The 16907-nt window shown below is 44.9% G+C and overlaps 1 protein-coding gene across 1 annotated transcript in view; it reads right to left on the bottom strand.

Annotated features, from left to right (window-relative positions):
* LOC120920162 (NACHT, LRR and PYD domains-containing protein 12-like) overlaps nucleotides 1-16907 on the bottom strand; it is a 487778-nt gene that overhangs the window by 208294 nt on the left and 262577 nt on the right. Inside the window, exon 9 of the mRNA XM_040332082.1 lies at nucleotides 11429-11593. Coding sequence (XP_040188016.1) covers nucleotides 11429-11593 — 165 coding nt within the window. The remainder of the gene's footprint in view (nucleotides 1-11428; nucleotides 11594-16907) is intronic.

Genomic DNA, 16907 nt, shown 5'->3' on the forward strand with positions numbered 1-16907 from the left:
AATAAGCATTCCTAGTATGGATACCCGTAAATGTATTAATCTTAATTAGTGTGAATGCTTTAATAAACATTTCCAGTATTGATATCCGTAAATTTAGTAATCTTATTATTCCTTAAGTTTTTTGGTTCTGCGTAACTTCGGCATACTTTCAGCTATTGAGACCATTCAACTGTAAAAATGTTCGTCTCGTTCAGCTAATGATGGGACTTCTTCAAGTTTTTTTCTACTTTTTACACTTTTATAAATTTTAAGCTTTTAGACCCTTTTTTTAAACATTGAAGTCAATGAGAACATCCTTTTCCCCTTTGAATTCACATGCCATGCCAAAAGTTTCAGCTACTTCATACTTTCACTTACAGACACTGAAAAAACTTTAAAGCGGTCACAAAATATTTAGCTATCCGGCTATGACTTTTCAGATCGTTATCGTTTACAATTTTTTGGTGAAAACGCAATTTACGTTTTGCGAATTTTTCACAAAAATGCAATAGGTTATAATGTAATCCTATGGAGGGGATTTAGAGTCTGTCATGTGACCTTAACATTGGAGATCTTTGTAATTAAAAATATCTTTACAAAAAGGGGAAACAAATTGGTCTCACGCCCACAAGATCTACTTTTCATACACAATTTTTAGATCAAAACGTAGCTATGCTTGTCTGGTTTATGGCAATGTGACCAATTCTGCGATACGTATTTTAGTTTTAATTATTGGAGCAACAGCCAGAAATTATGTCTCATAGACTCTCATGTGAAATTATCTAAAAAATGTTGCTGCAGAACTCACAAAGACGCTCTTTTCTAAATCGCAGAAATGGCCACATTTTTAAGTTTATCTACATAAATTTCATATCGATGCGTTTACAAGGGCCGTGTATTTCAAACGGTGTAGTCGTTGTATCAATTGCATGTACGTTTGAGGATTTATTAAGCTTTGTTTGGAGGCTTAAATCATGTATTAGATCTGTGAATTAAAAGCGTTTGTAATGTTATTTCTTTCCATAAATAACTTTCCTGACCTCAGTGCAATATTCCTCCTCACTGACCTGGGGGGGAGGGGAAACCTATTGAGGGGGGAGGGGCGACCAGGAAGTCAGCATACTCTATACTTTGCAGATAGAGAAAGAAGCTGTGTGTCCTAAAGATAGTGTAGTGGTTATGGTGAATGTCTTTGGCAAGGGGCTCACCAATTAAGCATTCCCACTCGCATTTTCCTCAGGAAATGCATTGTCTAGTTATATTATATTTTAATACTCCTGCTGCTGCCTCCATGCTGAGTAAAGCTTCATGACCTTTCTGGCACAGCGGATCCACCAACAGCCTCCGCTACAAGCTACCAGACCGGACTACCAGACCGGATCTAAACAGCAAGTGTAACTATAACAATGAACCTTATGTTAAACCCTGTTTTGCGGCATTTATACTGCAACCATTGGGCTGACTGCAAGAGCTCATCTGCATTCTCTCTCTTTCTTGCTCTCCCTCTCTCTCTCTTTGTATATATATATATATATATTGTTGCTTTTGTTATGTTCATTTTTCAACAGTTTATTTTGTGTTCGTCGTGTCTGTGTCGTGTGCTTTAGTTTGTCCTAGGTTAATGTTAAATAAAATAATAGTATAAAATGTTTTTGCTTATTATGAAGTTAAATGTGTTGATGTTGATTTGTTTGATGTGAAGTTAGATGTGTTGAAAAACCTACAACTCTATCTCAAAAAGAAATGAAACATTTCCAAAAAATAAGTTTTTTTAATACAAAAATAAATTTAAATATAGCTCTCAATCCGTTTTTGAATGCGGTGCATTTCCGCAATCTGACCCGATAGCTGCTGCTCTAGCAGAGCATTTTGTTGGTTGAGGTAGCTCATCTTACGCTGGTTCTGAAGGATCTTCTGGTGCGTCTTTTCAATGAGTATATTTTGCCTCTTCAGATCTCTTGATGCTTTTAGGATATAATAAAAAAACATTTGGATTTCAAATAACGTTACCAAATAAATAAATATTTTTTTTTGCTTATTAATCAATCATTATCATGTGTATACACTTGTTATGTGTCTAACACATCCCGGGAGTGCAGAATTATTAGGCAAATGAGTATTTGGACCACATCATCCTCTTTATGCATGTTGTCTTACTCCAAGCTGTATAGGCTCGAAAGCCTACTACAGATTAGGCATATTAGGTAATGTACATCTCTGTAATGAGAAGGTGTGTGGTCTAATGACATCAACACTCTATATCAGGTGTGCATAATTATTAGTCAATTTCCTTTTCTTTGGCAAAATTGACCAAAAGAAGGATTTGACAGACTCTGAAAAGTCCAAAATAGAGAGATATCTAGCAGAGGGATGCAGCACTCTTAAAGTTGCAAAGCTTCTGAAGCGTGATCATCAAACAAAAGAAGCGTGTGGAAAAACAAAGGTGCAAAATAACTGCCCATGAACTGAGAAAAGTTAAGCGTGCAGCTGCCAAGATGCCACTTGCCACAAGATTGGCCATATTTCAGAGCTGCAACATCACTGGGGTGCCCAAAAGCACAAGGTGTGCAATACCCAGAGACATGGCCAAGGTAAGAAAGGCTGAAAGACGATGACCACTGAACAAGACACACAAGCTGCAACGTCAAGACTGTGCCAATAAATATCTCAAGAAAGATTTTTCTAAGGTTTTATGGACTGCTGAAATGAGAGTGAGTCTTGATGGGCCAGATGGAAGAGCCCGTGGCTGGATTGGTAAAGGGCAGGGAGCTCCAGTCCGACTCAGACGCCAGCAAGGTGGTGGTGGAGTACTGGTTTGGGCTGGTATCATCAAAGATGAGCTTGTGGGGCCTTTTCGGATTGAGGATGGAGTCAAGCTCAACTCCCAGTCCTACTGCCAGATTATGGAAGAGACCTTCTTCAAGCAGTGGTACAGGAAAAAGTCACCATCCTTCAAGAAAAACATGATTTTCATGCAGGACAATGCTCCATCACACGTGTCAAAGTACTCCACAGCGTGGCTGGCAAGGAAGGGTATTAAATAAAAAAAAGTAATGACATGGCCTCCTTGTTCACCTGATCTGAACCCCATTGAGAACCTGTGGTCCATCATCAAATGTGGGATTTACAAGGAGGGAAAACAGTACACCTCTCTGAACAGTGTCTGGCAGGCTGTGGTTGCTGCTGCACGCAATGTTGATGGTGAACAGATCAAAACACTGACAGAATCCATGGATGTCAGGCTTTTGAGTGTCCTTGCAAAGAAAGGTGGCTATATTGGTCACTGATTTGTTTTTGTTTTGTTTTTAAATGTCAGAAATGTGTATTTGTGAATGTTGAGATGTTATATTGGTTTCACTGTTAAAAATAAATCATTGAAATGGCTATCTATTTATTTTTTGGTTAAGTTGCCTAATAATTCTGCACAGTAATAGTAGTCACCTGCACACACAGATATCCCCCGAAAATAACTAACACTAAAAACAAACTAAAAACTACTTCCAAAAAAATTCAGCTTTGATATTAATGAGTTTTTGGGGTTCATTGAGAACATGGTTGTTGTTCAATAATAAAATGAATCCTCAAAAAATACAACTTGCCTAATAATTATGCACTACCTGTATACTTCTAGCATCAATACCATATTATGGTTATACAATCTGACAGGTGCGCTTTATATGTTGTCCATTTTTATATCTACATTTTGTTGTTGAAATGTTATTAATCATTGTGCACATATTTACCTTCCTGAATGAGGCTCACAGGACCGCTCTCTTCCTCCTGCTCTTCTGCTTGAGAAGTTGGGGTGGTGGGGGGGGGAAGCTCCTCAGCTTGCTCCTCAACAGGAGCTGGGGTTGGGGAGTGGGAGGGCCCTGGCTGCTCCTCCTCATCCATGTCCTCCTCTGCCGCATCCTCCTCTGCCGCATCCTCCTCCTCCTCCTCATCGGCCTGGCGCCTTCTGCGCTTGGCGCGGACAACTGGCATTGGAGCTCCTATAATAACACAATGTTCATATATTATAAAAATGTTTTCTAATGACGTATGCAAATTCTGTGTACTGTGCTGTATTGTATATGAATACAAATTGATTTATATAGACAGTTAACCAATGGGACAATGTTATATTAAAGGGTCTTGTGGGCACTACAGGGGACTGAGCGTGAGCTGGGATGCAACCATGTTAAAATGAGCTGTTTTTGTCTCCTTTGTTTTGTTCAGACCATCTCATGTTAAAAAAAGGGCCTGATGGAGCACACGGGATTACTATAACAACCCCACTCCTAACACAGGAATTTAGTGGTAATCTATATATATAAAACTCAACGTGTGTGTGTGCATAAATGTATGTATGTATGTATGTATGTATGTATGTTCCAGCATCACGTACAAACGGCTAAAGATATTTATATGAAACTTGGCACACAGGTTACTTATATGTCAGCCACAAACATAGGATAGGTGGTTTAAACCTTACCCACCCCCACTTGCCATGGTCGGGGTTTTTCTTTAAAGTCCCATGCAAAGCAATGGGAAAATTATGTTCCCACATAACTTCTGTGTTCCTGTCTGCTGCCCCATGTCTTTTTTCAACAGTACTATGAATACCTTGGCCGGTGGTGATATATGTTAGCACAACATGGCATCTTGGTTAACAACATCTGACCTTACATGAATTACATATGACCTTACATAACTGTCACCAAAGGAGCTGCGGTGGCTCCACGCGATTGCCACTGCACTGACAACTGATTCACCTCTGCAGCTAGGGGTTCGGATCCCGCTCTCGGCTACCTGTGAATTGAGTTTGGTGGTCTCAGCCCCGCCACTGGTGGGTGTGCTATGCGAGGTTGGGTTGGGAGGACCCCCTCACACCCGCCATTGCCAACCGGGGCATGGAGAAAGGTGGCAGATTGCCTCTGGGGGAGGCCTCCCAACTCCTGCAGGCCGGCTCCTCTCTCTTTCGAGTTCACGCACAAAATACACTTTTTTAAAAAAAAACATAACTGTCAACAATAACTTACCTGGATGATATTTAGCCCGAAGACGTCTGACATTACCCATTTGGCGCCTCTTGAGGTCAGACCACTTCTTAACAATGGCCTTGTGGTCATGTTGGCCGCCAAAGTCAGCGATTAGGGCGCTGACCACAGCCCTTTTCTGTGGCTGCCGCCGCAGGTCATCATATCCTGTTTCCAGGAACTTCTGCAAGATGAAGAACAAAGTATATTGTAATACTTCTGTTGACAGCCTTATGGATATATGACGTAAATGTATGCTATTCAACAATTGGAAGCATTCTCGCCTTATTAATCAATGACAGGGGTAACATGAAAGATTTTATATCCTGCCATTTCGGTCGCCACCTTTTTTGCATAAATATAGCAGCCATTATCATTTGCATAATTATGAATATATTATTAACAACACAGGATACACGTATAGGGGAGATATGCGTTGCTAACTCTTTTCCCTGTCAGGAGCCTAACGCCCCGGGGGGTCAGAGACGGGACCTTTTTCGGAGGACCACTGACGTATGTACCAGTCGCAGTTTTTTGTGATGTCACTCTTTAGGTGTGTGCACATTTTTCACTGCATCCGGGTGGAGTTTTTGGGTTGTGTTTTGCACGCCACAGGCTTTTCAACAGGAAAAAAACAGCTGGAGGCAGAATGGTTGCAAAACACTACGTGTTTGTTACTTAACTCTGGGTTTCAAGACCAGTCCACCTCCAGCTGTTGCAAAACTACTACTCCCATCAGCCACGGTCTGTCAGTGCATGCTAAGAATTTTACTTTTGCTGCATTTAGGGTGCCACAGTTTAGAGACCCGTGCATAAAGGCCTGAAAAATGGGGGCCTGCAGAACTTACAATACTAGAAGTGCCAGCATTCCCAGGCATGCTGGAAGTTGTAGTTCTGCAACATCTAAAGGGCAATATGTATTCGAACGTCCTTGGGCCTTGAGGACACTGAAGTCAGGACGTTCGCATACGTCCTATGTCCAAAAAAATTTTAAATTCATTATGCTAAATAACAAGGAAAAGTGCCAATATACACATTTGCCAACCAGGGTGTCTGCAGCTGTCCAGGCATGCTGGGACTTGTAGTTTTGTAAAAGCAGGAGACACATTTTTTGTGAAATACTAATATATGATCATATATACTAACTTTTAAACTAGACTTAAATGCTGGGCTGGGCTGGGACTTGTAGTTTTGTAAAAGCAGGAGACACATTTTTGGTTAAATACTAATATCTGATCATATATACTAACTTTTAAACTAGACTTAAATGCAGTTGAAGATGATGAAATAACAGTGGTCAAAATACTTACACAAATCAGCAACTTTTCCTCAGACTTAGTGAAATTGCTTCCAACCATGTTGCTGTGTGATTGCGCTGCGATCATAAGTTGGAAACTGGCAAGGCTCCAGGAAATGGTCGCGTGTTGTTCGCGTGTTGATTGCGCTGCTTGGACCGAGATGGGTCCATATGGCTTCGGCTGTATGGACCACAGTAACTCTTTTCCCTGTCAGGAGCCTAGGAGCCTAACGCCCCGGGGGGTCAGAGACGGGACCTTTTCGGAGGACCACTGACGTATGCAACCGTCGCAGTTTTTTGTGATGTCACTCTTTAGGTGTGTGCAAATTTTTCCTTGCACCGGGTGGAGTTTTTGGGTTGTGTTTTGCACGCCACAGGCTTTTCAACAGAAAATAACCAGCTGGAGGCAGAATGGTTGCAAAACACTACGGGTTTGTTACCTAACTCTGGGTTTCAAGACCAGTCCACCTCCAGCTGTTGCAAAACTACTACTCCCATCAGCCACGGTCTTTCAGTGCATGCTAAGAATTTTACTTTTGCTGCATCTAGGGTGCCACAGTTTAGAGACCCGTGCATAAAGGCCTGAAAAATGTGGGCCTGCAGAACTTACAATACTAGAAGTGCCAGCATTCCCAGGCATGCTGGAAGTTGTAGTTCTGCAACATCTAAAGGGCAATATGTATTCGAACGTCCTTGGGCCTTGAGGACACTGAAGTCAGGACGTTCGCATACGTCCTATGTCCAAAAAAATTTTAAATTCATTATGCTAAATAACAAGGAAAAGTGCCTAAATACACATTTGCCAACCAGGGTGTCTGCAGCTGTCCAGGCATGCTGGGACTTGTAGTTTTGTAAAAGCAGGAGACACATTTTTGGTTAAATACTAATATCTGATCATATATACTAACTTTTAAACTAGACTTAAATGCAGTTGAAGATGATGAAATAACAGTGGTCAAAATACTTACACAAATCAGCAACTTTTCCTCAGACTTTGAGAAATTGCTTCCCACCATGTTGCTGTAATATTGGGAAACTGGCAAGGCTCCAGGAAATGGTCGCGTGTTGTTCGCGCAATTGCGCATGCGCGATCGAAAAATCGCAATCGCAATATGTATTTTGGTTAAAATATCATACATATTCGATTTCAGAGTGCTGCTACAGCAGTTTTCGAAATATCTGCAATAAATTTCGCATTCGCATGTTGCGATATTTCGATAAAATATCAGGAATATTCTGAGCCAATCAGAGCGCTCCTCCAGCATATCTCGAAATTGCGCAATAAATATCGCATTCGCATGTTGCGATATTTCGATAAAATATCACGAATATTCTGAGCCAATCAGAGCGCTCCTCCAGCATATCTCGAAATTGCGCAATAAATATCGCATTCGCATGTTGCGATATTTCGATAAAATATCACGAATATTCTGAGCCAATCAGAGCGCTCCTCCAGCATATCTCGAAATTGCGCAATAAATATCGCATTCGCATGTTGCGATATTTCGATAAAATATCACGAATATTCTAAGCCAATCAGAGCGCTCCTACCGCAGTTATTAAAAAATCGCAATTATTTTCGCATTCGCAATAGCGAAAAATCGCATTCAATTAATTTCGATAAAATATCACGAATATTCGAATTTAGCGAATATATCTCGAATATTCGAATATATATTCGAGATATATCGCGAAATCGAATATGGCATATTCTGCTCAACACTAATCAGGACCCCTCTCATAAATGCTTTATGGGCATTCCACAACACCATAGAGTCAGACACAGAACCGACATTACAAGAAAAAAAATCAGTTAGTTCTTTCTGCAAGGTCTTTTTAGAGTGATCAGCTTGAAACAACCTCGGGTTGGAACGCCAGACGAATGTAGTGTCAACGCCTGGCGAATCAGCAACCGAGAGCGTCACAGAGGCATGATTCGACCACGTGATAAAATTCATTTTAGAATCCACAATGTTAGGCAGTAACCATTTGTCTACCAGAAAGAGATCTAATCTTGTGTAAACACCATGACTCGTTGAGAAGAAAGAGTAGTCCCTCTCAGTGCTATGGAGACATCTCCAAGCATCATAGAGATCCTGTGAGTGTAGTGTTGGTTGTAGAGAGTAATGGTGTCTGCGCGAGCAGGATGTGGAGTCAATCTGAGGGTCAGGGGGGAGATTGAAGTCTCCGCATAAAATAAGAAAGCCCTTTTGCACTGGTCTAACACATCTGAGGACTTGCTTCACAAAGCGTATTTGGTGGTCATTAGGCGCATATATATTAACCACTGTATAAGTGGTAGAGTTAATGTCACACACAAGGATGTGGTATCTTCCCTGAGAGTCGGCAATCTCATTATGCAACTTGAACGCCACAGTGTCCCTAATTGCAGTCATTACCCCCCTTTTTTTAGCCGGGGCACTGGCTTTAAATATGTGTGGATATTTAGGGTGGGTGCAAGTAGGCATCTTGTTACATCTTGTTACTGGTCTCCTGGGTGCATAAGACATCACAATTGAATCGGATCGCCTCAGTCCATAATGACTTTCTTTTGACTGGGTGATTGAGGCCTTTAGCGTTAATAGTCAAGAAAGTGATAGTCATCTTGGGACAGTGATCTGCATTGATGAGCATGAAAAAAAATGGGTAACACTTACATCAGGTGGCTTAGTAGGCCATATTAGCGAGCCAGGGAGAATCCTCTCCACGATCAGAGAGTTATGTGTGAGCTCAATGGATAGGAGAATGTTCATAAGACCAGTTGCAAGGCAGGGTGTCAGACTGCAACGAAGATAATGAGAAACGAACAGCAACAACAACAAAAAAACACATAGGCAGAAAAAAAAGAACTGTAGAAAATGAACATAGGTCATGGTGACCTGAGTGCAGCTCATGGCTGCAAATAATCAAAAGGATGAGGGTCAAGTTCAGTAAGGTGCCTCCAGAACAGGGTATACAAGAGTAATGGAAGAATTTCAGCAGCCCACAACCTCTTCATCGGTGTGAATGGGCATTCCTGGAGTTGACCACACTCCAGTCATCTCCAATACGATCTGGACTGCGGTTGTTAGACCCACGGGGGGGATCATCTGGAATGATATTCCATGTCTTGAGCAATTTCAAGCCTTTGGCCAGGGAATCCACTGTATGCTCCTTTCCACCATTGGTGATAATGAGTTTGGTTGGGAACCCCCATTTATAGACTATTTTGTGGTTACGCAGTGCTTTGGAGATGGTGTTGAGACTTCGCCGTTTCTGCAACGTAAATTGAGACAAGTTGGAGAAGAACTGGAGATCAATGTATTGCGGGGGGACATGATCTATATTGCGCACCTTGGACATCAAGCGCTCTTTTACGTGAAAAAAATGCATGCGTAGGATAACATCCCTCGGTACTTTATCTGAGAGGTAAGAGGGCTTTGGTAGCCTGTGGATTCTGTCCATTTCAGTGAGATCAGGCAAGATTGAGGTAAATATCTTGGCGACATATTCGCGCAGTTCTGATTGTGGAACAGATTCAGGAACCCCGCATATTTTGAGGTTGTTCCTCTTGGAACGGTCCTCCATGTCTGCAATTTTGGCTTTGACCGCCTCCATCTCTTCATCTCTTGCTTCATGGGCGTCCAAGGCTGTTGATTGTGGTGGCAAATTCCCCCATTCTGTTCTCGACATGGTCTACCCGTGATGCCACGGCCTGCAGCTCACTCCCAAATTTATGGACGCATGCCATCATGTCACTGTGGAGGGAACTCCTCAGAGAGACCAGCATATCTTTGAGTGTTGTATCCAACACTGGTTGATTATTTGTGGGGAAACGGTCGATGGAGTCCGGGAGTTCCCTGGTATCGTCTCCCGATTCAAGGCTCGGATTCACCCCTTGGGAAGAGCCTGTGCTATCCAATTTAAATCTGGCTTTCTCAGGGCTCCCAGATGTAGAGGAGGAGGCAGGAGAGTGTCTGTTACCAGCAGGGGATGATCGTTTAGGGGGTTTATCCTTTCTCTGCGTTAGATGAGGAGTGCTGGCTGCAGAGGGCTCAGGCGTGCCCGTGCTGTCCTGCCTCTGTTCTAGGGCGAAGTATTCTGTAAGTTTCTGCGGCCTCTGAGGTCCCTTTTGTTTCTTGGTCATGGTTGCAGGAGTCAGCGCAGTGTAGTTATAAAGGTAGGTTGTCTCAATCACCACTGTGTGTGCTGCTGTAAGCCGTTTTTACCCTGTGGGGCCTGGGGCACCGTTTCTATTCAGCCATCTCGGAACAAGGCAAGTCTTACCCCATATAAATTACTTCAGTGACAGTGTAGAGATCAAACTATTTCCCCCCCCTCCATTCATGGATGGGGAAATTCCACCCTAGTCCCCCACTGAGGTGTAGCTTCGTTAGGTTTAGGGGCTCTGGTGGTAGGACAGGGTCTAGTGCAGTTAGCAAGAGGACTATAGGCCTCGGGTGTACCAAGATGGCCTCCGTACTTCTGCTATACAGTGATTAAATAATCCGGTATTTAGGGCCAGATAACGGCCTTAGCAGGGTCCGGGATGGGTGGTAGAGTGGATGCCAGGGGGGTCCGTGCTATCGAGGACAGTTCGGCCGATGCGCGCCTCCGCTATCGCAGAGTGTGGCGTTAGGAAAGTCCGGGGATCCATAGGCCCAACTAGGCCGCACCGAACCGCGGCTATTGCGGACGACTCTGGGACCTGGTGCGGCCTCCGGATAGTACTAGGTAGGTGGGAAGGAGGAGGGAGATGGCTGGGAGTGGTCCCTTACCTCCAGGGAAGGCTGAATTTGGCTCCGTTGGTAGGCCTCAGGTAGGCAGTATGGCGGCGGCCCCGAGAGCTGTGGCGTTGTATCTCCGGCTCTGGGCGGCCAACTTTGTCCAAAATGACAGCCCCGGACTCTGCTGGGGTCCGGGCTAAAGATGCCTGTGTACTTTGGGCCCAAACGGGTAGTTAAATACCCCGATGGCTGCGGATGAGGCTGGTGGAATTCGGAGCTCCTCTCTAAGACGTCCGCCGCCGTTCACGTCAGGCCACGCCCCCCCTCTATTTTCAATGATTTTTTCATGCAGAAAAAAAAAACCTGCAGTACATGTGGTGTGATCTGTCCCAGAATATTATTGTCTCAGTCATTCCTGTTATACTCACCGTAATTCCTCTATCCGGCTTGTTGTCAGAGCTTCCATCAGATCCCTGAAATGAGGACCATCCAGATTGTTCCCATAAAGGCTCAGTATCCTCAGTGTCTGGTTATTTCTTATTCCAGATGCCAGGTGGGGGCAGGAACTGTCTGTCAGGTCATTATAATACAATCTGTAGAAGAAGAGAAGAATGTTACCAGAAGAAAATGAATTTCTCCCCCAGGAATGAATGTAACTATTCTCTACATGAATGGAACTCATTTCTCTTTATTGGAATCATGTATATTAGATCACTTCATAAAAGTCCAGGAAATAGAATTTTATAAGAAATTTTATAAGAAAGTTGTTATAATGGACTAGACCCCCCTAATATTGTCCTCCATGTGTAGAGACGGTGATATCTCCATACACAGGATGAGCACAGAATACCACTGACATGACTCGTATTGTGCTATAATCTCCTTGTGTATGGAGCATGAACAGGGCCGGCCTTAGGTGTTCAGGCGCCCTGTGCGAGCTAATCCTGTGGCGCCCCCCCCCCCCAGACCGATACACAATAAACTACCCACAGACCACTACACAATACACACGGACACTACAGCATTGGTGCATTTTACTATAGGAGCCATTGGTGGACTACAAGGCCCAGCATTTTACTATAGGGGCATTTGTGGACTACAAGGCCCATCATTTTACTATAGGGGCATTGGTGGACTACAAGGCCCAGCATTTTACTATAGGGGCATTGGTGGACTACAAGGCCCAGCATTTTACTATAGGGGGAATTGGTGGACTACAGGGCCCAGCATTTTACTATAGGGGGCATTGGTGGACTACAAGGCCCAGCATTTTACTATAGGAGGCATTGGTGGACTACAATGCCTAGAATTTTAGTCCCACCAATGCCTCCTATAGTAAAAATGCTGGGCCTTGTAGTCCACCAATGCTTCTACAGTAAAATGCTGGGCCTTGTAGTCCACCAATGCCCCCTATAGTAAAATGCTGAGCCTTGTAGTCCACCAATGCCTCCTATAGTAAAATTCTGCACCAATGCCCCCTATAGCAAAATGCTGGGCCTTGTAGTCCACCAATGCCCCCTATAGTAAAATGCTGGGCCTTGTAGTCCACTAATGCCTCCTATAGTAAAATCAAGAGAAAAATTGTCCCTGCGTCCATCATATGTTTTGTGCACCAGAAAATGTAATGGGGTGGGGTGGGGTTGTAGGAAGCTGACAGGGAGGATGAAGATTACAGGGTGGGTGGTAGGAAGATGACAGGAAGGATGGAGATGACAGGGGTGGGTGACAGGGAGGATGGAGATGACAGGGGTGGGTGACAGGGAGGATGGAGATGACAGGGGTGGGTGACAGGGAGGATGGAGATGACAGGGGTGGTTGGTAGGGAGGATGGAGATGACAGGGGTGGGTGGTAGGGAGGTGACAGGGAGGATGGAGATGACAGGGGTGGGTGACAGGGAGGATGAAGATGACAGGGGTGGGTGACAGGGAGGATGAAGATGACAGGGGTGGGTGACAGGGAGGATGAAGATGACAGGGGTGGGTGACAGGAAGGATGAAGATGACAGGGGTGGGTGACAGGAAGGATGAAGATGACAGGGGTGGGTGACAGGGAGGATGGAAATGACAGGGGTGGTTGGTAGGGAGGATGGAGATGACAGGGGTGGGTGACAGGGAGGATGAAGATGACAGGGGTGGGTGACAGGAAGGATGAAGATGACAGGGGTGGGTGACAGGGAGGATGGAGATGACAGGGGTGGGTGACAGGAAGGATGAAGATGACAGGGGTGGGTGACAGGGAGGATGGAGATGACAGGGGTGGGTGACAGGAAGGATGAAGATGACAGGGGTGGGTGACAGGGAGGATGAAGATGACAGGGGTGGGTGACAGGGAGGATGGAGATGACAGGGGTGGGTGACAGGAAGGATGAAGATGACAGGGGTGGGTGACAGGGAGGATGAAGATGACAGGGGTGGGTGACAGGAAGGATGAAGATGACAGGGGTGGGTGACAGGAAGGATGAAGATGACAGGGGTGGGTGACAGGGAGGATGGAGATGACAGGGGTGGTTGGTAGGGAGGATGGAGATGACAGGGGTGGGTGACAGGGAGAATGAAGATGACAGGGGTGGGTGACAGGAAGGATGAAGATGACAGGGGTGGGTGACAGGGAGGATGGAGATGACAGGGGTGGTTGGTAGGGAGGATGGAGATGACAGGGGTGGGTGACAGGGAGAATGAAGATGACAGGGGTGGGTGACAGGAAGGATGAAGATGACAGGGGTGGGTAACAGGGAGGATGGAGATGACAGGGGTGGTTGGTAGGGAGGATGGAGATGACAGGGGTGGGTGACAGGAAGGATGAAGATGACAGGGGTGGGTGACAGGGAGGATGGAGATGACAGGGGTGGTTGGTAGGGAGGATGGAGATGACAGGGGTGGTTGGTAGGGAGGATGGAGATGACAGGGGTGGGTGAAAGAAGGCTGACAGGCTTTAGAGGTAGGGTAGTGGGATGCCAGAAACAGGGGGATGCCGAGGAGCATGATGATGACAGGGGAGAGACAGTAGGTGGCATCATAGCGTTAGATCTGTGTGTGAGGTCAGCGGGGATGTTCGGGGTACCCTCGATCAGGCAGTGACGTCACGGCAGCGGACTGTCATTCACAGTACCTCTCCGATGATCGCTGGCAGGTCTTTCAGACTTCCACACACTCTACGGCTGTTGTCCATCCAGGAGAGGAGGTCAAGAAGCTGCTCAGCGGCAGCGGCGGCAGTCATCATTATCCGCGCTCTGCACATGGCAGGAGATCCGCAGAGCGCGGGACAAGGGGAGGAGCCGGGGGAGGGGGAGCACATGGATCCACCCACTGACTGGATGATCGCGTTTGTGACAAGCTCCCAGCGCCTCCTCTCCCTCCCTCCACAGGACTGCGGGTAAGGACTACTACTGTCAGTGTCTCACATTGAGGGAACCAGTAGCCGTGGCTGCGCCCTTGGCAGCAGTGCCAAGTGGTAGCGCCGGCTCTGACTGACTGCAAGCTGTGACAGCCGCACGGCGCCCCTGTTGTTCATGGCGCCCTGTGCGGGCGCACAACCCGCACAGCGCAAAGGCCGGCCCTGAGCATGAATGGTATCAGCAGACAGTGTGAGGCCACAATCAGCATTGCTACTGTTTGGTCGGGATGAATTTTATCTGATATTCTATTTATCTCTGCTGATAAGAGCTCCATACTCATAGGAAGTAAAGTGGAGATTTCTGACACTAAACTGATGGTCATACCTAGGAAAAAAAATCTTTATGAGACTGCTCACAGCAGTAAATAGAAATTGCCTGTGTATGACCTCCTATAATCCCCGTACACACAGACAGAATGATGGGAGACATTTTCCGGTACAAAAAATACTGACCAATATTCTGCCTGTGTGTATTTCGTTCTATCCGACAGAAGCTGGCCAGCTTCTGTTGGATGTGCATGCTGGAAAACCAGCCGCTGACTGACTCCCGATCAGCGCTCTCAGCCAATGGCAGAGAACGCTGATTGGAGTGTTCTGGCGGGGGCACCCTGTCAAAACATAACAGGTCAGTGGGGGAGATCGCTGTACTAAACTTGCATTGCAGTTGATCTACCGATCAGTTTTTACAACCAACCTGTCAGGTTTTTTCCTGACAGATTAATGCTGCTGGTTATAGTGGAAAACCTACCACAACACTACCTGCCTGGAGGTTAAATGTTCTCCCTGTGCCTGCATGGGGTTTCCTCCTGGTACTCCAGTTTCCTCTCACACTCCAAAGACAAGATGGCTAATTGGCTCCTGTATAAACTGGCCCTAGCATGAGTGCGAATGTGAGTTAGGGACCTTAGATTGTAAGCTCTTTGAGGGCAAAATTGATGTGAATGTACAATACATATGTGAAGCGCTGTTTAAATTGACGGTGCAATATATACAGTAAATAGCTGAAATAAATAAAAATAAATCAGTGTGTTCTTATGATGGGGAAGGCTCCCCGTCATCAGAATACAATAGCACAGTGGGAGTGATTCTCCTATTTACACTGTATGTGTGAATGGGGAAATTGGGTAATTTTTTATTCAACCTGCTCTTAGAATGGAAAAAAAAAAAGAATAAAAAAGATTAATGTATGACCAGCTTAACCGCTTTATGACCGCCTGCCCCATTTATACTGTGGCAAGGCAGCTTTATTACCGGTACGGCGCTCCGTGTAATAAATATAGCTCGGCACCAGAGCTGATGCATGCAGCTGGTGGCTGCAATGTCCACTGGCCACCCGCGATCACTCCACAGAGAGGCAGAACAGGGATCTGCCAGTGTAAACAAAGTAGATCCCCATTTTGTCAGGGGAGTTCAGAGTGATCAGCTACTCAGTCAGTCTACTCCCCCTAGAAAGCACCTCCCTAGTGAACATTTAACCCTTTGATCACCCCTAGTGTTAACCCCTTCCCTACCAGTGTTATTTATACAGTAATCAGTGCATTTTTATAGCATTGATTGCTGCTTAAGTGTCACCGGTCCCAGAAAAATTTCAAAAGTGTCCGATCTGTCTGCCACAATGTCATACTCCCACTAAAAATCGCTGATCACCACCATTATTAATAAAAAAATATTATAAAAAGCGATAAATCTATCGCCTATTTTGTAGATGTGATGACTTTTCCGCAAACCAATCAATATACGCTAATTGGGATTTTTTTTACCAAAAATAAGTAGAATATATATTGGCCTAAACCAGGGGTTCCAAACTGTCTAAAGAAAGGGCCAGTTTATTGTCCTTCAGAATTTAGGGGGGCCAGACTGTGGCTATCAGGAATGTCTTATCATTGGGAGGAATTTCGCCCCATCATTGTTCTCATTGGGAGGAATTGTGCTCCATCATTGGCGTCATTGGGATGAATTGTGCCCCATCATTGATATCATTGGGCCCCATAAGTGGTGTCATTGGGAGAACTGTGCCCCCTTGTTGGTTTTATTGGGAGGAATTGTACCCCATCATTGGGAGGAATTGTGACCCAGTGTTGGTGTAATTGGGAGGAATTGTGCCCTTCAATGGTGTCAGTGAATGAAATATTGCCCCAAGGGCCAGATAAAAGCAAGCAAAGGGCCGCATCCGGAGACCACTTGCCTAAACTGATGAATAAAATATTTTTCTTTTACCTTTTTGGGGGATATTTATTATATAAAAAAGTAAAAAATATATATTTTTTTCAAAATTGTCGGTCTGTTTTTCTATAGAGCAAAAAATTTAAACTGCAGAGGTGATCAAATACCACCAAAAGAAAGCTCTATTTGTGGGAAAAAAAAGGACATCAATGTTGTTTGGGTACAACATCGAATGACTGCACAATTGATAGTTAAATGTATGCAGTGCCGTATAGCAACAAATGGCCTGGTCATGAAGGGGGCAAATCCTGCCGAGGCTAAAGTGGTTTAGGCTGGGTTCACACTACTAC

The sequence above is a fragment of the Rana temporaria genome, chromosome 13 (assembly GCF_905171775.1).
Source record: "Rana temporaria chromosome 13, aRanTem1.1, whole genome shotgun sequence".
In the NCBI taxonomy this organism is placed as follows: Eukaryota; Metazoa; Chordata; class Amphibia; order Anura; family Ranidae; genus Rana; species Rana temporaria.